This window comes from Pteronotus mesoamericanus, unplaced genomic scaffold (assembly GCF_021234165.1).
Source record: "Pteronotus mesoamericanus isolate MK-2021 breed Mesoamerican mustached bat unplaced genomic scaffold, CSHL_Meso_final contig_20, whole genome shotgun sequence".
In the NCBI taxonomy this organism is placed as follows: domain Eukaryota; kingdom Metazoa; phylum Chordata; class Mammalia; order Chiroptera; family Mormoopidae; genus Pteronotus; species Pteronotus mesoamericanus.
In genome coordinates, this window is record NW_026555085.1 from 77486493 (window position 1) to 77512177 (window position 25685).

The window sequence follows — 25685 nt, forward strand, 5'->3', positions numbered from 1 at the left end:
TGTTGGTCCTTCCATTTCTAAGTGTTCCTATGCTAGGGAAGAAAACGAACTTTAATCTTACAGGATTCTCTACTTAAGTCATGTTAGAGAGTTAAAACATAAAGACAAATTCAAAGACAGCTGTACCCAGGAAATTCTCAATTGTCATTTAAGGATTAGATTTTCCAAATTTCTACTGACTGATAGTTAAGAAGGTCAGAATTTATTAAGGAACAGAACTGAGGAGAAAGAAAAAGAAAGTCGTCATTTATTAATTTACTCCAAGAAACAACCTTGAAAGATACGAGAAAGGAAACTGTTCAACAGTTTAAATCAGGACTTATTTCCAGAAGATACTAATAACTTAAAAAACAAACTGTGAACTTTTCGTTCTTGGGGAAGATGGTGATCCGCTGGACATTATCATAGAGGTACATGTCACCTAGGTAGCGAGGTGTATCTAGCACACAGAAGTGTATGTTCCAGAGGCGTCACCCCACATCAGCAATAAATAACTCAACCCTTTTCTGACAGAAAATTACGTCCTCCTTTGTCTCTAAGTCCAGGCCCCATTCCTGTTTTCTGAGTTACGACACTTTCAAACTTATTTTTTAATCTCTACTGAATGCTGGAAAAACTATTTTTCTGCTGTAAAAACCTCGAACCAGGGACAAATTAAAATGGTAGGGATCCTGTTCTATGTTTGTTTAAGTAAAAGGATCCAGGGAATTTTCCCTTGTTTGGCTTCTCCCTCGTTCTCCCTGTGTGCTGATGCTGACACCCACAGCAGAGCTCAGACTGACTCTAGAGTTACATGAATTCTTTCTGGCTGAGGAATATTAATGAGTGATCTCCGCAGAGCATGCTACCGAACCAAACCATGAGGGAGGGAGGAAACCTTTGAATCTTCGTCTGTACAGGAATCAGGGTTATCTCCTCAGGGCCACAAAGCTTTGAAAGGCTCTGGAGTTGCATAGCGACTTTCCCCTTTAAAAGTTATTCCTTGATGCCAATAACTACAGCACTTCCCGTCTTTTCCTAGCATACTATTAATGCTTAAATGTTTTTAGGTTAGAACACAGTTTCCATGACTAGTAGAGTGAAATTTATGTAAACCAACAACCTGAAAAACAAAATATTGAACTTAACTCCAGAAAAATCTATCTTTCATGGTCTTAAGGACTATGGATTATCAAAGAAATGGAGGCTTCTCCCGTTAATGGGTTGTGTTGCTGTAGCATCAGAAGAAGGAGAATTAGAGGAAACCTGGAGATGATATTGTAATAGTTGAGGCTTTTAAAATCTTTTTATAAAAACATTCCTTTTAAAAGTCAGGTTCAAACACAATTGTCTACTGTGCATTATATGGTTAATACCATATAATCAAAACACCTCTGGATCCTTAGGGAGAATTAGTCTTTGTATTCTTTAAGTTACTCTAGGGTTCCCAAGGGGCTCAAGGCTACTGATGACACAGTTTCTGATATAAGAAACTCTCATATCGTTATAGCCCTCTTTTAGAGCAGAGTATAGGTTGTTAGAGAGTTCTCCAAATTATAAGTAATTCACTGACCCCAAAGCATGACTATCTTGCTTTAAAAAGCAAAGGCAACATAATAACAAGGGGCTCCTTAATTATACTATTATATATTACACTTGGGTAGATACAATACAAAGGCCTCAAAAAGCTCCACAAAAACAAAGGGATTTAGGACTTGAAGCTTTCCCAGCCTTTTTTTTTTTTTTTTTTTAAAATCAGAAAATCTGCTTAATGACTTTTGAAAGAATCATCATTAAAAAATTATTTTATGCTCTTAGGTACTTGACCCACAGTAAATGTATGCTTTTTAAGCTATGAATGTCATCAGCAAATGCAGGCATTTACATTCCTTTCTAATTTGCTCTAGTTAATGAATTGGGTTCTAAGCACCACTGCATTTAGCAATTAAAGCACATTTAGAAAATTATGGCTAAGCACTGATAGCCATCATTTATGAGTGGAAGTGATGATTTCTAGTGTTTAATGTATTGAGTCTGAACCAACTTCTACCTTATTAATGCAGTTATATTAACATTGTTATTTCAAGTTCAGAATCTTGTAAGAAATATGTTAAAAGTGTCACAACAAAATGGCAGGATGCCAAGGGGTGGGCATTATGAAGGTGTTTTAAAATGATTCTTTATACAATTACACATTAATATATTAGTAATAAAATTTTAAAGACCAGAATATTCAATAATTCCCAAAATGCACTGGAAGGAAGTAGAAGCAAGTTTTGGAGGCAATTCCTAGATGAGGTTAAAAAGTGATAGCCCACAACTATGCTTTAAAAATTTTGGAATTAGCTACCAAATTTAAGCAAATTACATTTCAAAAATCAAGATTTCTCTTAAGCAATTAGAAGACGCGATAAAGTTGGATCCTGTTTACGGCATGGACACCTTGGGTTGGAAACTGAATATTGAGATATACCATATCCAGTTTACCCGTCATTCTTAACACAGACAGCTTCAACCATTCCTACAGCCTGCTATAGCCGAGTAAAGTAGAGTGTGTTCAAACTCTGCCTTGGACAGCTAGGATTACATATGTGGAAGGAGCTCAAGAAACCCAAACTTCCAGTTAAGTGTCATACAGGAATCATTTCTGTACCACCAAGACCCTGCCTGCGTTCTTCCGGGAGCTTGCTTCTATGTTTGGTAGGCAGCACAATCCCCTTTATGGGTAACTTTAATAGATAAAATGTCTTCATTTTTATTTCAAATTTTTTAAAGTTAAAAACTACTTCAAAAGTGATTGAAAGAATAAATCTATTTTATCTTCTATATTAAATGCTTCCAAACAATGGAAAAGAATGACCGCATACCAAGTATTTATTTTTTTCCAGGCCATATATACTCTCCAGTTCTTTCAAGTGTCATTCATCACATGATGAGGTTTCACATCTAGCTTCTGGTCAATTAAATTCCCTAAGCAGTGTGTGTGCATGTGCATGTGTGTGTGTATGTGCGTGAGCATGTGTGTGTGTGTGTGTGTGTGTAAGTAGCGGTCAAATTGTCAGGCATCACATTTATTCATATTAAATTTCATCATGTTAATTCAGATTTATCACTCTAGTATGTTGACAACATTCTGAGTTTTTTGTTCGGTCCTTGTCTGTATCTTTTTTGACTGCCACTAGAAAGGATTTTCCCTAGATATTCTTTTATTAGCCAATGACAGATATTTTCTAGTGATATAGTTGAAATAACTTGGAAATAAAAGGCTGAAAAGAAGAAAGACTGAGTTAGCTTCTTATTGCAGATTTATAAAAACATACAAACATTTATGAGTAAAGCATGACAATCACAATCTCTGTAACCTCTATCCATGTACAAGTAAACAAAAGTCATAAATTCAGTATAGTTATAGAATGTTTATCTGCAAATCTTAAATGCACTGGAAAAAAATCTTGTTTCCATGGTTTTATTTAAACAACTGTTCCTAGGAAATTGGCCCTTTCCCATTTTGAAACATAAGTGAAAGTTGAGGCAGAAATAATTGGCTTAATAAAAAAATTCAGAGGATATTTGAAAAGGCAAAGGACTGAACCCAAGTTTTTAAAATCAAACAACACATCCATAGAGTGTGTTGTTTGTACATGAATGTGTACATTCATAGAGCAAATGAATATAACATGCCTATAGGCATATGTGCATACGTGAATAAGTGTGTATATATGTTTAAGCATGCTTGTGTGTGCACATGTGCACATATATATGGTTTTTTAGGTCCTGGAAAGGATTTCAGTGCACCTTAAAAATTGCTTAGTGAATTCTAATATACAAGGACAACCAAAGTTTCTGTAACCTCTATGCATATACCAAGAAGATAATTTAAAATGTTTTACAAATATAAGAACATATGCTCACTGAAATGTCATAATTTGATTTTACTTCACATTAAGGGGTATTTTGATATTCTCTGAAAGTGTATTGTATTTGATCAAATCAGAACATTTTCAATGTTATTTTGGAATAGATGGACAATCACTAAATTTCTACAACTTTAATTTAGACAAAAACAAGTGCCATATTCTACGCTAATCATGTATATGTAGTCCCTTGATACAATGCTGAAGAATATATACATGTGTGCACACATCTTTTTGAGACATAAAAGAAACTTAACACCTAATAAATAAGTACCTAGGGAATATATGTAAGAATATAAAAGAATGAGACACCACTGGAATAGGAATAAGATTAAATATTGTACATATTGAGGAAGTTATGGTAAGTAATCCAAAATTAATGAGATTAATTTCTTAAAGTAATATTTTTAAAATTTTACCCTGCTCACATTGTTAATCAAATTCAAAGAATTTTGAGGTAATATGGCATGAAGCTATCACTTTCTCTTATTAAAATATACTTGAAGATAAAAATATAAGTACAGTAACATCAGAAAATAAGGCTGAGTCAAACATTTGCCAGAATCTGAAAAAATTTTCCTTTAACAATGGCATCACTAGAATTCAACCAAGAAACGTAATTAGTTTTATATATAGCCTTTACTGTCTAAAGCTGAACGACTAGAGATGTAGGCCAATCAAAACTCAGTATCTCTATATCTTAAAATGTTAAACATAAACTTGTTTTATGATCCAGCAATTCCACTCTTAAGTATGTACCCAAATAAAATGAAATAAAACTTATATTCACACAAGGACTTATAAAGATTCTTAGCAACATTATTCATAGTAGTCCCAATCTAGAAACAACCAAAATGTCTACCGGGTGAATGGATAGCTAAAATATAGTATCCATTAAATGGAATATTATTCAACAATAAAAAAACAACAACTATGGCATGAGATGACATGGAAGAAGTCTCAAAAACATGCTAAGTGAAAGAAGCCAGGCATTAGACCACTTATTATATGATTCCATTCATGTGAAATGTCTAGGAAAGGCAAATTAATAAAGATACAGGAAGTAGATTAGTGGTTGCTTGGAGCCCGAAGGAGGGAAGGAATAGGGCTGAACAGTAAACAGGCATGAGGGGTTATACTTAGGCGACGAAGTGCTCTACAACTGATTTCTCATCATAGTTGCACACTGCTGAAAATGTATTAAAATAAGAAAATCACTAAAATTGTCCAGTTGGAATGGGTTAATTATATATGTAAAACATGCCTCAATAAAGTTATTAAAAATACTAGGCACCCAACATTTCTACATTCTAACACTATTTTCTCCAATGCCTGCATCAGTATTACACAGACCACTGCTTTATCACGTATCTGGAGAAGAGGCTTAGCCCACTTTCAGCTGCAGCTCTCCAGTAGTTAAAACTCCAATACAAGTAGGAAGCAAGCAGGAGCTAGATGGAGCTCTATGCGGATAATAGTGCAATGAGTCATGAGAGACAGTCTTCCTTTACCCAGAGCTTCCTGGGTAGGTGCATACACAGAAAAGCCTTGGGAGCACCCGTGTTGGGGTTTATTGTTTTTCATATGTCAAAGGTAGGGAAAGAACAATATCGTAAGATTAAAATTTTCCTCATATCTGGTATGCCTGAGCGCTGCAGCAGTAGACTCCCTACCAGCTGTCAGGCACTGGGTTAAGTATGTCAAGTCTTACCACAGCTTTGGATCTGAAAGTGGGCAGTAAGAGGGACTACAAAAAAAAAAAAAATTACAGTAAGTATCCTGAGTCAACACTGAATTTAAAAGAAAGTTTGAAAATCAATAATAATATATTCTAAAAAGAAATAAAAAGTAGAAAAGGAGACAAAAATACATTAGGACTAAGTCATTTCAACGGAGAAAGAATAGTTTTTCAACAAATGGTGCTGGGACAATTGAAGCTCCAGATGCAAAAAAGATGAATTGAAACACCTAACTCACACCATATACAAAAATTAACTCAAAATGGATCGCAGACTAGAAGATTAAGATCTAACACTAGAAAACTCATAGAAAAACACAGTAGAGTGAATTTTCCTGTAGGTTAAGCAAAGATTTCTTAGATATGACACTAGAAGCACATAAAGAACAAATATTTATAAAATGGACTTTATCAAAATTAAAAATTTTGCACTTCTAAAGACATGTAAGTATGTAAAAAGATAAGCCATAGAAGAAAACATTGCAAATTGCACATCTCATAAGATTTGTATCCAGACTATATAAAGAGCTCAAATTGGAATTCAAGAATAAGTGGAAAATACTCCAATTAAAAATGGACAAAAAAAAAAGATATTGCATGAAAAAGATCTATAAATGGAGAATAAGCATATAAAAATTTTCAACATTAGAGAAAAACAAATTTAAACCACAAAGATATACCACTTAATACTCAACAGAATAGCTATGATAAAAAAGACAAGTGTCGGCAGGGACGTTGGTAAACTGGAACCCTTATCCACTGCCGGTGAGAATGTAAAATAGGGCAACCACTTTGGAAAACAGTTTGGCAGTTTCTTTAAAAAGTTAAACACAAATTCACTATGTGACCCATAAATTCAACTCTTAGATGTCCACCAAAGAGAAATTAAAATGTCACAAAAACTTGTATGTCAATGTTCATAGTAGCATTATTCACAAAAATAAAAAATCCAATGTACATCAACTGATAAATGAATAATTAAATGTGATATATGCATATAATCAAATATTACTTGAAATAAAAAGGAATAAAGTACTAATATGTGCTACAATTGGGATGATCCTCAAAAACAAGGGCGAACTGAAAGAAGCCAAAGGCAAAAGGAAACATAGTATATGATTATAATTGTGTGACATAACCAGAAAATACAAAGCAATAGATTCAGAAAATAGGTGCTTGATTAGGGATAGGGATGAGAACAGAAGGTGACTACAAATGGGCACCAAGTATCTTTTTTGTGATGACAGAAATGTTTTAAAATTTTACTATGGAGATGGTTACACAACGATGTATTTACTAAAAACTTTTAGGCTGTACATTTAAAACAGCTGAATTCATGCTATGTATATTATACTTCAGTAAAGCTGCTAAAATGTTTTGGGTCAATAAAAGGAAGTATTCAGCTAAAGAGAAAGGAAAAAATAAAAAATACATGTCCAAAAATTAATTACTATGGAAAACAAAAGGCAGTTTTAAAAAATATTGTACTCTTAAAAGGTAATAAGTGTGGTCACTATTAACCAAAAATAGAAGGTAATAAAGGAAACTAAGCTCTGAGGAACAGAGAGCTGTTGGAAATAAGAAAACTCACAAAGGACACTACGATTCCATGCAAGAATTAAATTTTGCACTGGAGTCTTTAAAGAGCATGGCTGACATAGCAGAAAATTAATTCAGTGGTTTTGAGAACAAACTTGAGAAACTGTCCAAGGACACAGGTGAAAAGGATAAAAGGAAGGCTAAAGGATAAAAAGATAGTAGTAAAGAGTACAGAGTGAAGAAAAATAGAGAAGGTCATTATCAAGCCTATACTACAAGAAAGCTCCTCTGAGGTAATTAATAAATAAATGTGAACTTTTGGATAAAGGATCCAGGTGTTCTGGACATATACAAACAAAGACCATCACCTAGATATGTCCTGGCAATACTTTTAAACTGGTTAGTCTCATTTAGCTACCCAAATGCGTTCTTGCCCTCCTCTGTTCTGCCCTCCAGGAGGCTGATCCCTGTGTGCTGTTTTACCCAGGCTCCTTCCCCTACTAGCTGCCTTCTAGTTGGGTTTGGCTAATAGGAGGCAATGGTGGAAATACTAAAGGATGAAGGGTAGGTGAAAAGATAGTTCAGGGTATTTCTCCTCCTCGCTGCCTCACTTTTTCAACACCGTATCTTAGCAGTAGCTAACACCCCTCCAGATGAAAACTCCTGCTGGGCTGGACCTTCCTCCAGAGTTTCAGCTTTCACTGGCCTCTGCAGCACTATTTCCTTAGCAGTGTCTTCCTCTCTAGAGGTGGTGACAGTTTCCAAGTGGAGCTAATCTCTGAAGGCCTCACCAGCCCAAATTAAGAGTATGTTCCTTAATCCTGCCCACACCACTGTGAGTAATCCTATCCATTTAATCCATGTAGGGTGGATTTTATTTCCTACTGGAGGACCCTGAATGATACAAAAGGTGAAGAAAGCATCCATAAACATATAGAGAGAAAATAATTTGACATACAGAGGCATCCAAGTCAGACTGCTCTCACACTTCTTTCCTCCAAAACAAATACCAGAAGCTAATGGAACAAAATACGTCATGTGAGAAGAAAAATTTTGATTCAATAATTCTATTCTGTCATTCCTATGTAAAGTCAATCAAGTGCTATTTTTAAAAGTGCAAAGGCTCAAAAAAGAAAACATATACAAACTTTTCCTAAAAAAAAAAGTCAAAAGCATTACTTAATCAATTCAAAGTTATTTAAAACTGAGCTCTCAAAAATGTAAAAGTTGTGGTTGAAAATCATTGATAATAAATATTGAAAATATTTGAATATATAGGATTGTTTATAGGACTATATAATTACATATGAGGCAAAACATAGTAAGTTGAAAGTATAATCTGTTTCAATTTAACAATGAATCATTTAATACTAACAATCTTAGTTTATAATTTCATATTAAGTTAACAAAGACCAGGAAGTAATTAAAAGGGCTGGACTAACAAAAAGAACTCGTAATTTCTTGTTTTATTCTTGATTTTGGTAATTGGGGAAATTGAGAATTATACAAGAAAAAAACTTAACGTCAACACTAGTGGAATTAAAAATAAGATAACTATCTTCCAAATCACTGCAGAACATATTCTAATTTCAGTATAGCCACACCTTTAAATAAATGAATCCAACAGATATAGTTTATCCTTGAAAGACAATACTTTGATATAACAAATCTTCCTAAATTCACACAGATAGCTACCATTCGATAAAGGTCTATGAAAATTTCTTCCTCTGTGACAACCACATATCAACATATTAGTAGCTCACTGTGCACTGAAGTACAATAATCAACTGTGCTTTCTAATTATTTCTACTATTATTCAAGGTTCTTGGCCAATGTAATGAATGATAAGAATACTACCTTTGTGAAGGCACGAAAAAATAATGTAGCTCAATTTATTAGCTACTTACCGCTCTGATTTATTGGTTAGAAAGACTAGAAATAATTGAGCTAGCCAGCAGATGAATGTAAAACAGTTTGAATTTTTTATCTGAAGTGTTTCTGAGTTGAATCATGCTGAATATAAATTGTCCCATTAGGTGTAATGTGTAAGTATAAAATGGGAAATGTCAGGAGAGAAACTAAATGACATCTTTAAATGTCATCTTCGAATGCCATTTACCATCTGGATAAAGATCAATTTAACTGACCCTGAAATGTAAAAATGGAATTTGAACAGATATATCAAATAAGTAACTGTATTTCTATTACAAAGAAATCAAATCTAAAATCTTCAAGATAAAAATGAATTTCCAATTTGGAAAATACTTCCTACTATACAGTGAAATTGCACGTTATATTTACTCAAATGTAACACAATATTAGAAAACAAAGGAACTGAACACATTCTTTTTTAAGGAACTAAAGATGAGCTCTTCTGACAGCAATCTTATCTTCTTAACAACTCTTCTATTGCCCAAGCAGTTATTGATAGTTTTTGTATGCATAACTGCCTCTGCATGTGAATTAAATCGAAATATGGTTCTTAAACTCAGGAAGCATCAAATTTAGGTGTGGAGCCAATAAAAGCTACAAAACAATCTCAAGTATATTGTGCTTGAATATAACAGACCTCCTCCCTCTGCTAAAATGTTTAAGAATATTTGTAGAGCAGCAAAGATAGGAAAGACACATTTATCCAGACAAATTACAATTGTCAGCCCGGTTGATGAATGCAAGGGCAAAGGGTGCAGCCGCATTGTCTGCACATCCCTACCCACGTGAGCTGATGCTGATGATGGGGAAACATTAAGAACTAAGAACATGCCTCAGGGAAGAGGTACTAGGGCAGGTGGAACAGTTACAATGACTTTACAGTGAAAAATCTAAAAGGGAGCCTCAGATAGTAGTAGACACTCATGGGAAAAGAGAGCAACAGTGTTTCAAAGGCCTGCATAAAAGAACTGGAGTCCTACAGAGATGACATTTCAATCTCACAGACTTAAAATTTCTTTCTAGGAGTGAAGTCTTACTCAGCTCATCCAGAGCTATGCAGTAACAACAACAGCATTTGATGTCTACATTGTACTTTACAGTTTATAGAGCACTTTCACATATATTATCTTAGCAAATAGACTGGATAAGGAAAATATTTTCCTCTTGGAGGCGATTAACTAGAAAGTCAGCTAATAAGCAACCTATCTGAAATAACACAAGTTATTAAGTCTTTAAAGAATAGGGGACAGGATCAACAGACTTGAAAATATTTTTCTAGCCTTACGTTTCTAGGTGTTTTATTGTTATTTCCAAAAAGCCTCTTTCAGTGAGATACAACAGTTTTTCCCTATAGGCACCTTGACAGTCTCCTCGCATTGCTTGCTCAGAGCATTCCCTGCATGTGTGCTAGAGGCACAGAACTGGGAGAGTCTCAGAACACTGAGTCACTAATGAGGGCAGGTCATTTGTGGGTCAGGAAGAAGGAAGTGGCCACGGAAGAGGCAGCCTCAGTCCCTATAATGAGGTTGTGATACACTGGCCAGTGGAGACCGTGGGTTTGGAGGTGAACAGATGGTTGTAGACCCAGCCTGTTACTCCTGATATTAACCTTTCCAAGCCTCCAGTGTTCATTTCTAAAATGAACCTATTAACAAAATAATTATACATAAAGAAGCTGGCACAGTGACTGGCTTCTAATTAGCACTTACTTAACACATGGTTACCAAGCAACTGCAGCCTCGGAGCGATTTTCCGTGTCTCTTCAGCCACATTAACTGCTGCACTGGCTCTCCCAAATACTGAAGATTTAAAGCAGATTTAGCTGAAGAGTCCTTAGGAGTGACAGCATCTGCAGGCTTCTCTGGTTGTCTACATCTGCAGTTCACATTTTCTCAGCAAAGCACAGAGAAATTAAGCTGCCGAGTGGGTGCTGGGGTGGCAGAACTGTCCTCCTGTTCTTGAATTCCCATCCTCATTTCCCTTCCCAAGAAGCCTACAAGAGCTCATTGCAGGGAAGACTTTGTTGCTTCTGGTGAGTAAGCAGGGTTTGAGAGGAGCAAGGTGGAGGATCTAGGAGGGAGCAGAGTCTCAGGAGACCTCTAATTCTGGAAATGGGGCAAATTCTTCATCAACTTCCCTCTCATTTTGTTTATACTGCACTATGCACCCTGGAAAGAGGCCCGGTGCTGAGTCATCTTTCTTGTTCTCTGCAAAAGAGGGCCTGAAATACCTATCTTAATATCCATTCATTCTTTCATTCAACGTTATTTACTGTTTATCAATTTTGTGTCAACAACTTGTGGTTGTTGTGGACACACTGATGAGTAAGACAGACTCGGTTCTTACTCTCAGGGGCTTCAGTCAGTGGGGCTGGGGAATGTATGCAAATGAAATATGAAATAACAGTTGTTACAATATTACAGAAGAATGTAGTCTAATTACTATATGCCAGACACAGAACTGGATGTTGAGGATGCCACAGTGATTAAAACAGGTATGGCCCTGTCCTCATATAGTTTATTCACCTGAGATAATATGTATCAAAGTACTCAGTACAGTGATGCATATGTATAACTATTGTCAGAATATAACTTGTACAAGGCTGTATTTTCTATCAAAAAATAATGAACTTGAGGTCAGGGACTTTTCTCATCGCAATATTTACTGTTATCCTTTATATACATTACACACACACACGTGCGTGCGCGCGCACTCAATAAATATTTGCTTTAAAAGTTTGCTAAAATAAAGTCAGATTAAAGTTTCCAGTTTTTGGCCTCAAGGAAAGAGCTGAGACAGAGCCAAAGCTATTTTCTGCCACTGCTAAGGGTGAGGACCTTTTCAGGCAGCCAAGGGGGGCCAGTGCAGAGGGGGGTAGTAGAGAATAGTTGTTAATTACTACCCCCAAAGCCTAGAGGCACCATCCCAGTCCCATCCTCAGAGTCCCTTAAGGAAGGAACTATCAGTAGGTTGTTAAAAGGGGGTCGGTTCTACTGCAGGTTGTTTGTCACACACAGAAAGGTCAAGTAACCCTACGAGATTCTTGTGCTCTTGCAAAGCCTTTCCTCTTCAGAAAGCATCAGGGAAGTCATAGAGGAATGAAAATAAATTAAACTTCACTAATAACAAAACACACGTTTAGATGTTTAACTTATAACCAGCAATCATGAACTCAGGCGCCACACCTCCCATGGCAAGAGTCTGGCAGGCAGTCCTCCAGGGGCTGTTTTCTCCCTAGAGAACTACATGGATAACCTGAGACTTTCTGCACCAATCAGAATGTCTAGGTGCCATCGTTCAATACCCTGGGAAAAGGTGATGAATTCTTTGGTTACCATGACTTTCTGGGGTGGAGCACTGAGACTTTCTGGGGTGGAGCACTGAGACTTTCTGGGGTGGAGCACTGAGGCTACATCAAAAGTGTGGCTCAGATTATTCAGAATGCTCTGCTTGTCCTCAGCCCCACACACTGAGTCTTCAGATCTGATTTTTCACTAAACCAGGCCCTGAAGGCTGAGCCGTGGCAACAACCAGAAGCTCTGCAGGTCTTAGCCTCTGTAGTTCAAAACCATTCAGCAGTGTCCCCCCCAATGAGTGCAAAGTCAGTTTAATGCAGCAATCTGATATCTCTATCTCTGCATCCTTTGTATCTATGGTCACACTGCAACAGGTGACAAATTACTGTTCACTAAGTATCTGTTGATTGAATAAATGAAAAAATACTTACAGTGACAAAATAGTAACAACAAAATGGAATGACATACCTGACTGTGATTAAAATCTTTAGGGAGCACAGCAACAGATAACTGAACAAAGTAAAAAATGACATTTTTACAGGGGCCTTTGAGAGCTAATAGTTTAACTTCCAGATTTATGAATAAAGAAACCAAGGACTATAAATTCAAAGTTTCTTGCTCAGTGTCACAAGGAATGTGAGTTGAGTCTTCAAAGCTAGTTTCCAGACTCCAAGCTACATGCCCTTTCCAAGAAACCACACGCAAATTCACACTACTGATAAAATGCCTTAGTTTTTAATGTTCTGCAAAAATTTTAATTCCTAATGAACTGATTACATAGATGAGAACTGACAATTGTTTAGAAGGCTCATCCATCCATCCCTTGGCTACTATGTAAATAGAGTCGGTTTATAACTGTCAACATTTTGCTGTACTATAACTGATTTATTTCATGGTTGCTGAGAAGGCCTCATAGGAAGCTCAGAGTTGCCTCCATATATCTGGTCACAGCTAGGAAAGAATTTCTTTTTTTCAATATTTCTCCCTATCTTGATTGCTACTAAACTCAGAGCCATTCATAGTAATGTACATCCTTTGGATTAAGTTAGCCTTTATCTTCCCAGCGTTCTTACTTGACTTAATTTTTAAACCCCATATTTCAATGTTTGTGATTTCTTGTGAACATTTTAAATTCCTTTTAAGATAGTTGGATAGAGAAGTAAAAGACATCAATAACTCTTTAAGTAACATACTTCTGTGCAGATATTTAAACACAGGTCAGCTGCTCATGTATTCAGTCTTGAGCTCCAGAGCCTCCATTAAACTGGGAGAGTCCAGGGTTGGAGGCTTAACCCCCATGAATATTGTTTATCAGCAAATTCAACAAACATTTCAACATACATTGGCTAAACAATTTTTATAAAGCCCATGATGATGTAAACATCAAAATCAATGGGTATTTCAACTAGGAACTGCAACTCAATAGGAGATGCTTAACCAGGTAAAATCTTTGTTTTTACAATGTCTTACTTACTGTTTCAAAAAGTTCAAAACTTCAGCTAAAAGGGGAACTGAGATCTGATCAATTAAGTAGGATGAGTAATGACATTTTTATGTAAAAAAATCAGAAATTTGAACTTTAGAATAAAACTTTAACATGCTTCCAAAAATAATCCACCAACAGAGTTCTGATCTGTGTACTATTGTACTTTGCTTTTGCTGGGGTCTTGGCATCTCAGTAAAAGCCACTCACCCAAGACTGAGACTTGGGAATCACTTCACAATGCATGTAACTACATAACTACATGCATTCACACCATTTATAATTCCTAAATAAATGAATTTTTTAAAACACATGGTGACCTCCAGGAAGACATGCCCGTGTTTACCTAGCAAACTCTTCCTTGTTTACAATTTAATCTCTATTTTTCTTGCCTATGTTATTTGAGAAACTATTGTCTCTGAGAACAGTGGTCCCCAACATTTTTGGCACCAGGAACCGGTTTCGTGGAAGACAATTTTTCTACAGATTGGGGTGGGGGGATGTTTTCCGGATGATTCAAGCGCATTACATTCAAGTTCACCTCCTGCGGTGCGGCCCAGGCCCAAACAGGCCAGACCAGTACTGGGCTGCAGCCCAGAGTTTGGGGCCCTTGTCTGAGAAGATATGACTGAAGTAATAGCGTTTGATGCTTTTAAAAGTATTTGTGGCAATTTCATTTAAAAATGTCAATGATGACTGTTTTGGTTTTTTTTTCAAATTATAAGGAAACTACTAGACTAAGGGGAAATACTTAAAAACGCCAAAAAAGTTGCCCATTAAAACTGTCTCTTGGGCTGGTCCTTTGCTAATTTATCACTCAGCATTTCTTCTTTGCACTTTGTAACTTAGACAAACATGTCCTAGCAAAAGCAAGTATAGTTACAATCAGTTCTTTATTTTATGTAGGAAAATAAATAGATAATTATAATCATGCAGAACAAGCATTTGTTTATGTGTTCTGCCTGCAAAGAGAGTCTGAGTATACAGATGTACTCTCTATGATAGAGACCCAGAGACAGATATTTATAGCACTGATTTTTGTTGTTGTTGTTCTAGAATGAAAGTTCATTGTAACAGACAGGCTATATAACCAAATACACAGAAAATAAAAGTCCCAAGATATATGGTGCTATTTTAGTAGGCCAGTTAAGAGCCCTCTAGAGCAAAGCTCAGGAAAAGTTAAGAGAATCATTTTCTTTTAAGACTCCTGTGTACAAGAAAGGGATGAGACAACACAAAGAGTACAGATTCTGAAACATAAAAGATCTAATAAACAATTATCATCATCTCAGTCACTTTATTCTCTTTCCATTTTCAAAGGTCCTCTGTTGGTTATTTGCTTAAATGTCTTTCATCAACACTTCTCCCAGCACCAGACCTTAAAGGTGATATGAGAAGACCCTCCCTCCTGAACAACACAAGAGTTCTAAAGCTTTGAAAATAAAGGTTTTTTCTACAGCAGCAGGACTTCTTGAAGGACAGCAAACCTCAGTTAAATGAAGCAAAGACTCACACTTCACAGACCCTCACTTCACACTATTTGTGCATTAACCTGCCCTGGCATTCAAAGAGCTGGTTGTAGTTTCCATAAAGTCATTTCTGTATAATTTTTTATGATGTTGAACGATAGACCATCATTTTCCCCAGGTTACATAAAGGTAAAGGCATTTTTTCATACTGCAAGAAAGCATACTGCTAGCAGCAATCAGTGTTTTATAACTGGACTGAGAATGCCATTAAGATTCCAAAGCAGCATCCTAAGAGCTCCCTCTTGTTTGCAATTGGCAGAATATCAGCTATTTCAATACAAGCAACAAACTGTAGTAAATTTAACTAATTGCCTCCATCCTGTCTCTACTCAACTTTTCTTACCCCCGGGTGCCTACTCCATCCTCCCAAGGGGAAGAAGATAAGCAGATGGATGTGAGCAGGTGCACAGAACTTTGTGCAGCCACCAGCCCTGAGAGCAATTGGTCAACACCCCTGAAGCCAGTTAAACCTTTGGCAAATGGTTTTCAAACTCCAACAGATGGGCTATTGGTCTCAGTTGTGCTGTTCATCATCTACATGACTGGATAAGAAAAATAAAATTTGGGAGTTGGAGGATTACTTCTCTCTAGTATTTTCTATTTAATAGTTTATGATTTTACTCCATAACTAGTGTCTTCTCTTCATAATGGAAAACTTGGCCTGGTTCTATTTTCTCCACTGGTAGAATTGCCACTAAGGGGTGACAGTCGTGTAGTCAGCAGTCACCGAGGACTTGAATGTTTTTATTTTACAACCAACGAAGCAGATGGTTAACTGAAGCTGCTGCAATCATACAGGGACAAGTCAGCCTTCAAACTCACAGCTCCCACCTTACAAAGTGAGCCAGTTATTACTACAGCTCAGCTTTAGTATTCATGTTCTTGGAGGGCAACAGAATTACCATTACAAAAATGTCATTTAAATGAAACATTTCTGGTTTCTAAACATACTTTTAAACTAATTTTTCTATTTCTGACACTTTTCTGAATACTGTAAATATAGGTCAAGCTCATATGAATGATTATGGAACTTTCTTAACAGAGTATTTTTCATTTCCCCTATATTATGTTTAGAATTCCTCAAATCTTTATCTTTCACTCTCTTGCCCTTCCTCTCTATTTCTATTTCTGCACCTCCATCTTCTCAAACTGTGAATGCTATTTCAGAGCCCACTCTTTAAATAAAACGTTACTTTAGGAGCTGATGTGCTGCGTGCCTGTTCCTAAACTCCTTACACTTTTACTGTTGTAGTCTCATGGATTTGATTTTGGATTTTATAACTCCAAGAGGAATGCAAGTTGCTTCTTTGGCATGAACATATACACCTATACTACTTGGTGCTGCAAGAAAGAGTGTTTCCCCCATTCAGAGTTAGAACCCTGAAGGAGAAAATAGTCATAGGGAAGAACAGAATCAAAGTAATGCATCTTTACAATGATTCTCCTAAGGACATTCCCGGGTTCCAGCCCTTCCTCCCAGTAGCCAGACTATTTTGACTTGTATTTTAAGATGGGAGCAGTCCCATCTGTCTGGCTAATGGGCAGCCAGGCTACAGGCACTTTCCTCTTTCCTGGACATACGATGAAAATCAGAAAGTCCTACGCTACTCTTAAGTCCAACGTCATAGATAGTCACCTGAAATACATTCACATGATCCTAAATCACAAGGTATTTCTCTTTTATCCTTGGTAATCAAGTAAAGTTTGTTTTGACTTGAATATTTTTAATTGTATAAACAAAGGATATGAGGGAAGGCAAGTTTGGAATGAAGCTGAATGGAATTAACAGTAAAGTTTCTCTTTGCTTACCCATAAGCACGTATTTGATTACTACTGTTCTGGGTTGAACTCTGTCCCCGCAATTCATATTTGGAAGTCCTAACCCCAAGTGCCTCAGAACGTGACCTTATTGGAAGATAGGGTCTTTATAGAGGAATCATGCTACCATGAGGTCATTAGGGTGGACCCTAATCTGACTGGTGTCTTTATCAAAAGGGGAAATTTGGACACAGACAGCTACAGGGAGAATGCCATGCGAATGTCAAGACAGTGACTGATCTCACAAGTCAAAGCGGAATACAAAGACTTGGATTTAAGACTTGATCCTTCCTTCACAGCCCTCAGAAGGAGTCAACCTGTCACTAACCTTGACTTTGGACTTCCGGCCTCCAGAACTGTGAGAAAATAGATTTCTATTGTTTAAGCGCCCAGTTTGTGATACTTCGCGGCAGCAGCCCTTGCTCCCTACTTTATTATTTTCCTGGAAATTAAACTTTCAATTTTTGACAAATTTCAACAGTACACTGCTGTTGAAAAAACACATCCTTATATCTATTCAATTTCGTATTTGATCTCTTAACTTTAAAAAAATATCTCTGCTTCTTTCTAATAGTAATGTCCTGGATTTCACAATAAAATCCACAATAGCCACAGGAGATGTTGGATATCCTCTAAAACAACATTTTACAACTGAATAAACAGAAGCAAGTAGAAGTTAGAGGACTTTTGAGTCACCCAGTTAGTTACTGGTAGAAATGGTCACATGGTTCCCAGTCTCTGTGATTTTTTACTGTATCATACAGCCAGCCACCCTTGGGTATTAGCCATTAATTACATATTATTAAAATGTCATATTAAATCTTTGAAAGTTAGGTTATCACAAGAATAAGCAGAAACTTAGATCACAGAAGAGTTTACCCCTCTTAAGCAGTTTTCTACAATTCCTGACACATATTCTTAATCAGACTATTGAAAATTTCACTGTTTCATGGTAGATACAACTTTATACCATTTTGAGATAAGCACAACAAATGGAAAACTGCAATATATAACTTAGTCCATGGAAAGACTAAGATTTCCATTTCAAATCTACATATTTAAGCAGAGAAAAATGTTCAGAGGACCACTTATGTAATTTGGTTAATTCTCAATGGTTTTCACAAGTTGCACCTAAATATTTTCAAGCCGTTTTAAAAAAAATATATTATTTTATTATTTAATTCAAGTTCTTACTTATCACAAAGCTAATTATTTCTTGATAAATATTTTGTTTCTTTTCACTTCCAATTGTTTTCTTTGATATTTTCTTTGTTGAGAAGATTTGGGGAAACATGGTAGGAATCTTGAAGTAGCTGATATGGAAAAGAATTTTGACTCCTCTACCCTAAAGGGTAGAACTAAGATGACTAAGTCAAAATTGCAATGAAATAGATTTCAACTCAAAACAGAGAAAACCTTTTAAAAGAGGTATGCTGTGACAGAATTAGGTACTGCAGAATATCTTTTAAGGGTTAGTCACTGGTGATGTCTAAGCATTAGACCATTTGGAGGCTTTGTTATAAGGATTTGGAGCAATGATTAGATTAGATTATATTAAATGGACTTTATGGCCTTTTTCATCCTAAAAGGCCGTGGTTCTATGCACTTAGGAGTAATAGCACAGAACTGGTCCTTCACCTCTGCTAACACAAGGCTTATTCCTTCATACTCTTAACATTCGTTGTGTTTGGGATATCTATGTAATTTACTTTTATACATTTAGACTACAAAGGATGGAACATTAGTCACAGTTTATATATGTCAAGTTAGAGGTAGGGCTGAAGTTAAATTTTCATTTTTTTGTACAAACTCATCTATCTGTTACTATATTGAGAACAACAAACTTTTATAATCAATAAAAAATAATATTACTTTAACAGTCTTATTAGTCTTTGGAATTCTTTTTGTAAGAGTTAAAAATAATTAGCATACCATGAGATAATCAAATACTAACCTCCTTCATTTTTTCCAATTCATTCTGTAAAGCTTGCTTTGCAATCTCAACTTCTATAAGCTGTTGCCTCAGTTTCTCATTTTCATCTTCTGTTGTTGTTCTCTTTTCTTCCACATTTTCTAATTCATGGTGAAGTCTCACAGATACATCCTTTGCAACCTAAATTACAGTGTTTGTAACAATAAAATATAATGAAAGACAACAAAATATGTGGATTAGTTATATTCATATTAAAGTATTAAAAGTCAATACTTACATAGTGTTTCCCATCTGCTGGCACTATTCCATATGCTTTATATATAAGCCACTCACATATATACACCATTTAACCCTCAGAACAGTCCCATGAAATAGGTATGATTACTATTCTTACTTTATAGATGGAAAAACTGAGTGTCAGAGATGTGAAGTAATATGCTCAAGGTCACAGAGCCAACAAGTGGCCAGGGAGTCTGGCCCTCAACTCTGTTCCCTTAATCTCTACACTATGCTATGGTTAATAAACGTTCAATTGTGCTTTATCACGTGAGGGAAATTTCACATTATCTTCTCTAATTCTAGGAGGTAGACATTTCTATTATTACCCACTTTAAAGACGAGAAAACAAACTTTTCACAAGTGGGGTGTGGAACATGAATTTTGATCCTGGACTTCCAGGTACTTCATTTTAGGAATGACTTTAGTCCTCGGATTAAATTAAAAAAATAAAAATAAAAATAAATGTGCGTTTTTGTTGCCTGTTCTGAGATTATGGTGGAAACTCTAGGGTTTGGAAAAGTGCAGTGGTCTTGTGTAGTGGCTGGAGACACAGGCTGTTTTTAGACTGTGTGGGGAGCCAACCTGGCTACCTACCAGCTGAGTTTCAGGGCTGGATGGAGGCTAGGCACTTAACCCCAGTAAAACCTTCAGTTTACGCAATGGTTAAAGGATGCTACTAGGAATCCCTATCTTATAGAGGTTTCTCCCTTAAGAAATATATGAGAAAATAATATATGTAACAATGCTTGCCACAGTGCCCAGTGCTTAGTGAGTACTAAACAAAGGTTAAAAAAAGAAAAAAGAAAGAATACATCAACTTTCATAAAATGTTTTCTAGTTGCTTTAAAACAAATATAGGATAATTACATTAGCTTTTTCGATCTTGAAGTTAAATGTAATTAAAATTATATTTTTTGGTTGTCCAAGGCCATGAAGTTTAACACCTGACTTACAGTCGAACTGAATTAAACAGACCACACCTGCTGACAAACACATTTCAAAGTTGAAATTTCTCCACTGGAGGAAGATTCTGAAGAACGAACTTCGCAGTGGGGAAAAAAAAACACACAAAAACCGTGAAGCGTTTCTTTTATGTACTTCACTCTCCCTTTACTTTCCAAAAGGGGTCTTAAGTTGGATAGTTTTCCTTTCGGGGAGTTGTGGAAGTGGTAAGCACAGCCAGGAAGAACTCCTGTAAAATAGGGGGTGGGGATTTGCAGGGAGAAATCTCAACTTCTACCTTCCCAGTGCTGTTCCTATTCAGGGCTTCAACGACTCTGGAGAAGTCTTCCTCGCACTGCTCTGGCGTGCCTGATTCCACCTGGCCGTCACTGGGAAGACAGGTTCTGGAGGCCAGAGCCTGCGCTCTGCCACACCCTTGCTTCCGCCAGGGAGGGAGGAGGGAGGCGCCCGCTTCCCACTACCTCCATTAGAGCCACCGTTGCTCCCAGGAGAGCCCACAGAGCTGGCTCTCTCTAAGGCCTGACACACTGGACTCTTCAGATCCACCTGTCTGTACTTCCCCTTCTTCTTCCAGGACGGATACTGGCGGTCAGAGCTGCGAAACTCCGTGTCCCTAAATCCCTTGGCCGGTCACCCCTGCTCAAGAGCAAAGAGCCTTGACCCGAGCCCCACCGGCCCCCCCTGCCGCGTGCCCCGGCCCCCGCGCCGCAGACCTTGAGGTCCTGCTCCAGGCTGCGCAGAAGCTCTCCGTCGATTTCGCCGGTCTGCGCGTAGCGGAGCCTTTTGCGCTCGGCTTTGCGGAGGCGGTACTGCAGGATCCGGCAGTTTTTGTTGGCTCTCTCCAACTCGTGGCGCATTTCCTGCAGCTGACAGGCATCTTCCTCGAAGAAAGTGTCCCTCATCTCGTCCATCTCGGTCCTTAGCTCGTCGATCTCGTTCTGGGGTGACAGGCCACGGGGCAAAATCAGCCTCGCCCCCCAACCCTCTGACATACACTGTGCACACCCCATCCCCACTCCAAATCCCCAGCTTTACTGCCCCGCTCCAGGGGACAGGCGCGACCAGGAGAAACTAGAAAAAAACGGGCGCTCTTCAGGCCTTCTCTCGCTTTCCTCCTCTATCTAGCTCTCCATGAAAACGTGGAGACAACCACGATAGAGAGGAAGGTCCAGATTTGGATTTACATTAAAACCTAACGCTACCAACCTCGGGCTGTTTTAAAGCCGGAAAAGGCCGAGGAGCCCCCTCCCCTCATTTCCTGTTCTCCTCCCCCTCTAAGCTCCCTAACAGGTTAGCAGCCTCTCACCGCCGGGACACGCCCTAGTCCTCCGAGGCCCAGCCCGCCCCTCCCCCTCCCAGGTCCCCCCACCCTCTTCACCTTGAGAGTCTCATTTTCCTCTCGAAGCTTCTCCATCTCCTCTTGCATTTCTTCCTGCTCCTGGAGCTGTTGCGGGTGCGACTGCGACGAAGGAGGCCCCGCCGCCTGCATGCCTCCGCCGCCCGCGCCGCCCTCTGCGCTCTGCGGGGGGCCCTCGGCTGCCGCCGCCATCGGGGAGGAGGAAGGGACTGCAAGAGATTCACCAATGGCGGGGGCGCCAGAGACCGGGGAGCTGCGGCTGCCGCCGCCGCCGCCGTTCTTAGTGTGTGTGTGAGCCGCGGCCGCCGCGGCCGCCGCCCGCTCTTTCTTGAGATGGAACTGGATGAGCTCAGACTGCAGACATCCTTCCTTCCAGTAGCTCCCTCCCCCACTGCTGCTGCCCCCCACAACGCCACTTCCGGAGTTCCTGCTGCCTGGGCCTGGGGTTCTGACCGCGGAGGGGGATGGAGAAGGGGAGGCCCCCTCCCCGCCGCTGCCGCCCCTGTGAGGAGCGCGTCCGCCTTTCCCTCGCCAGCCCCTGGGCGGCGGCGGAACGCTCCCCTCCCTTTCCCCGGAGCCGCCGCCGGCTCCTCCCCCGTCTCCACCCCCTCCTTCCCCAAGTGGAGGGGGTTCCCCGAGTTTAGAGGACGCTGGCTCTGGTTCCCGGGGCGGCTCCTCCGTCAGGCCAGGCCTCTTGCACCCCACTGGGGCCAGGGTCGCCGCAGGGGCCGCTTCAGCACCAGCCGCGGGCTGGACAGCTCCCGGCACAGCCCCTTTGGGAACCAGGGGCGCCGCCTTCTCTGCCCCGCCTCCGCTTCCTCGGGTGCCGGCCGGTGGCACCCCGCGGGCCCCTGTCTTGTTGCCTTGCTGCTGTTGCTGCTGCTGCTGCAACTGCTGCTGCCGGACAGAATTGAGTTTAGTGCCTGCCCCCACCGGGGACCGGGTGGCCGCGGCTGTCTGTCGGACCGAATTGTCCCTCAGTCTGGCGGGCGACTGAGCACGCTGCTGCTTTCTGCTGCTGCCCTCCGGGTGCAGGCGAGCCTCCGTGGCAGCGGTGGCGGCAGGGGCTGCGGCTGAGGCAGGGGCAGCGCCCCCGGTCGGCGGCTGACTCATGGCTGCCTGGGAAGGACCTGATCTACCGGATGCGATTTAGAGTGGTCCATCACCAGATCATCCTCTTCCCTCTCACTGCCACCAAACTTCCTTTCTAGTCTGGAACAGAAAAACGAACAAAAAAACCGAAACAACAAAAAGGAAACATAGAGCACGTCTGCATTGTTACAGAGCAAAGGGCGATTTTGCTTGCAAGAAAAGTCCTAGAAAATGAGATTTGGAAGGCAATTTAATAGGAGCCTTGACCGGAGGAAGATGCGGAATTGTCAGTTCTCCTTTTGCCCGGGGAGGCGCTCTCTCTAACCTGCTCCACCTCAGTAAAAAGATGTGAAAGTAACCAAACCTAACTAACATTCTGAAGGATGAGGAGTCAGAAAAGAACCGAGTGGAAGGAAGATTAAAAAAAGAAGAAGAAGAAGAAGATGATGATGATGAGGTCAAGAAAAAGTGTCAGAGGAAGAGGAGATAATCACATGCTAGAGCTGTCAATACCTTGATTTTTCAACTATGGTTTTTCTCACCTCAAATCTGGACTTTAAAGCATAGTTTAGTAGAGAGAGTTTTATTTAACTAATATTCTCAGTGTCAGTTACAGGAAAAGGGTTATGATGGAGGTTCCTGAAGAAAATTTGCTCTGGATAAATGACACATTTCTCAAACAGCTTTAACGCTTATTCTTAGTTGGAGAAATGCACCCAATTTCCTTTAGACTGGGAGATTTTATACACACACACACACACTTTAAATCAACTTCAGTTTCAAGAAAATAAAAGCATTAGGAATACTCTATATAGTTTAGTCATTAGCACTTTAAAGGGATTTTTCTTTTTTAAGCTTTAGGAAATAATTTTTAAAAAATACTTTTAGAGAAGTTTATTAATGGTTCTGCACAATTTCTTAAATTACAAGTGATGTCTTTTTCTACACTTATCCAGATTTCATACTTGCTATTCATTTTAGTTCTAAGTGTAATTGCTAAAATATTTTTTATTTTTAAGCATCTCAGATGATATGTTATAAGCAAAGTTATATTTTTAAAGTGCCCAGTCCTTTCTACGGAGCCAATTTGTGAGACAGAATGACCCTGCACCCAGAAAGCTGCTGCATCCTGACTCTACACCCAGAAAGCTTGTGCATCTCAACTCATGGTGATAAGACCAATTTCTGTTGTATATTTTTTCACATATAAAGCTATCATTGGCATTTAAAATCTGGAAAATAGCAAGCCATTGCCTCCTGGGTTCTCCACAGTGATCTCGCTAGCTAGTAATCTAGTCAATTGGGTGCCTTTTCCTTAGAACTGTAATTTCTCTCTAAATCACTAAAAGGGGCATGACTAGGCAGAAAGTTCTTCTTTTTAAAAAAAATCCTATTAGGAGAGGAGGTGCTTGCCAGTTACTTTACTAACATTATTTCTGTTAATTGTCTAATTTAAGTATGACAACTAAGTCAACGTGCAGTAATGCCTCGTTTTATTAAAAAAAAATCACTGGAGAGGTCCATCTCTGCCCTCTTTCTCTTAGCGGGATCTCCTTCCAACTAAGTCTGAAAAATAATAGTAAACAAAGAAGATATTAGTGGAGAAAAACAAAGTTGTTTTTCAATTTATTTCTTACGGGTTCTCTTGGAGCCACGTGCTCCTAGAATGTCTGGCCTTGTTTATCGGTGGGGGTCACACTAACGTGATCACCCAAACAAGTTATTTTGCCAGTGCAACCTTATTTTTGTTTTGAATTTGGCAGAATCACCCCAGAGCTGAGAGCCGCCACAGAGAACGCTTAAATGTGGTTCCCAGACAGCTCTAACCCAGGCGAAAGCTCGGCTTCCACAATCAAAGGTAACTGACTGCTGTCACGTGGTTCTCCCAAAGTGACAAGATGCTGTGTCTCTTCAAGGTTTCCCCTGTGGAAATAGTCAACCAAGCACCCCTGAACAGCCCAAACCAACATTTTAAATCTCCAATTTCATCTGCCGATTAACCTACCCCAGCTCTCAACCCCATCCCTTTAGAAATCCAGAACTGCTCACTTCTCAGCAGAGGCGACGTTTCGAAGTTGAAGCAAATCAGCAGCGCTTTCCTTCCGATCTTCCGGTGACCTCAGGGTTTATTGTGTCTTTCAGAGACGAGGAAAGTTTAACTTCACAGCATTATATTCGACTTTCTGGCTGAGCACGACTTCGGGCCCACGCGCCCCAGTTGCACACCCACTGGCTTTCTCCGAACAATGGCGTTAACGTGCAGACTCGGCGGTCCCCGGAACGGGTTGCTTCCCGGCGGTCCGCGGCTGGGCTCGAGCTGCCGCTCGGAGCGGGCGACCTCGGGAGGTACCAAGCCGTGCCAGACGCTCCCCAGGAAGTGCACGGATATTCATGAGCTGACCTCACCGCACTGGGCAGGGAAGGGGGCGGGATTGCAAGGGAGCAGAGGGTAGCAGTAGCCAAAGAGAGGCTACTTTCTAGAGGAAAAAGAAGGCGGGGACAGGGGAAGGGGTGAAGGGTGGCAAGAAGACAAAAAGGCCAAAGCCACGCCCGAAATGGAAGATCGGTAGCCACGCTCAAAGTCCTCGCTGCATTCCTGTATCCCGTACTTTGCAGATGATTCCAAACCCGTTCGAAATCGGATGCACTGCTTTTCTGCAAAGCTTTGTCCTGGGCTCGATCAATCTCCATCAATTTTTCACTGGAGCTCTTTTCACAGGCAGACGGACGCGAGCAGCCTTCCGGGTGTGACTGAGGTCTCCTGATGCAGCTGCGAGGCGCTGGCGGGCGTCTGCTGGGAGTTCTCTTTGTTCGCTCACTTTAATTCTCAGTC

At 39.5% G+C, this 25685-nt stretch overlaps 1 protein-coding gene across 1 annotated transcript in view; it reads right to left on the reverse strand.

The window, feature by feature from the left end:
- Positions 1–25033, reverse strand: part of MTCL3 (MTCL family member 3) — a 57436-nt gene extending 32403 nt beyond the window's left edge. The window contains exons 1-4 of the mRNA XM_054569940.1: positions 24902–25033; positions 21782–22972; positions 21117–21341; positions 19183–19341 (exon numbers count right to left, since the gene is read on the reverse strand). Coding sequence (XP_054425915.1) covers positions 19183–19341; positions 21117–21341; positions 21782–22873 — 1476 coding nt within the window. The 5' untranslated portion in view covers positions 22874–22972; positions 24902–25033. The remainder of the gene's footprint in view (positions 1–19182; positions 19342–21116; positions 21342–21781; positions 22973–24901) is intronic.
- Positions 25034–25685: the final 652 nt, after the last annotated feature.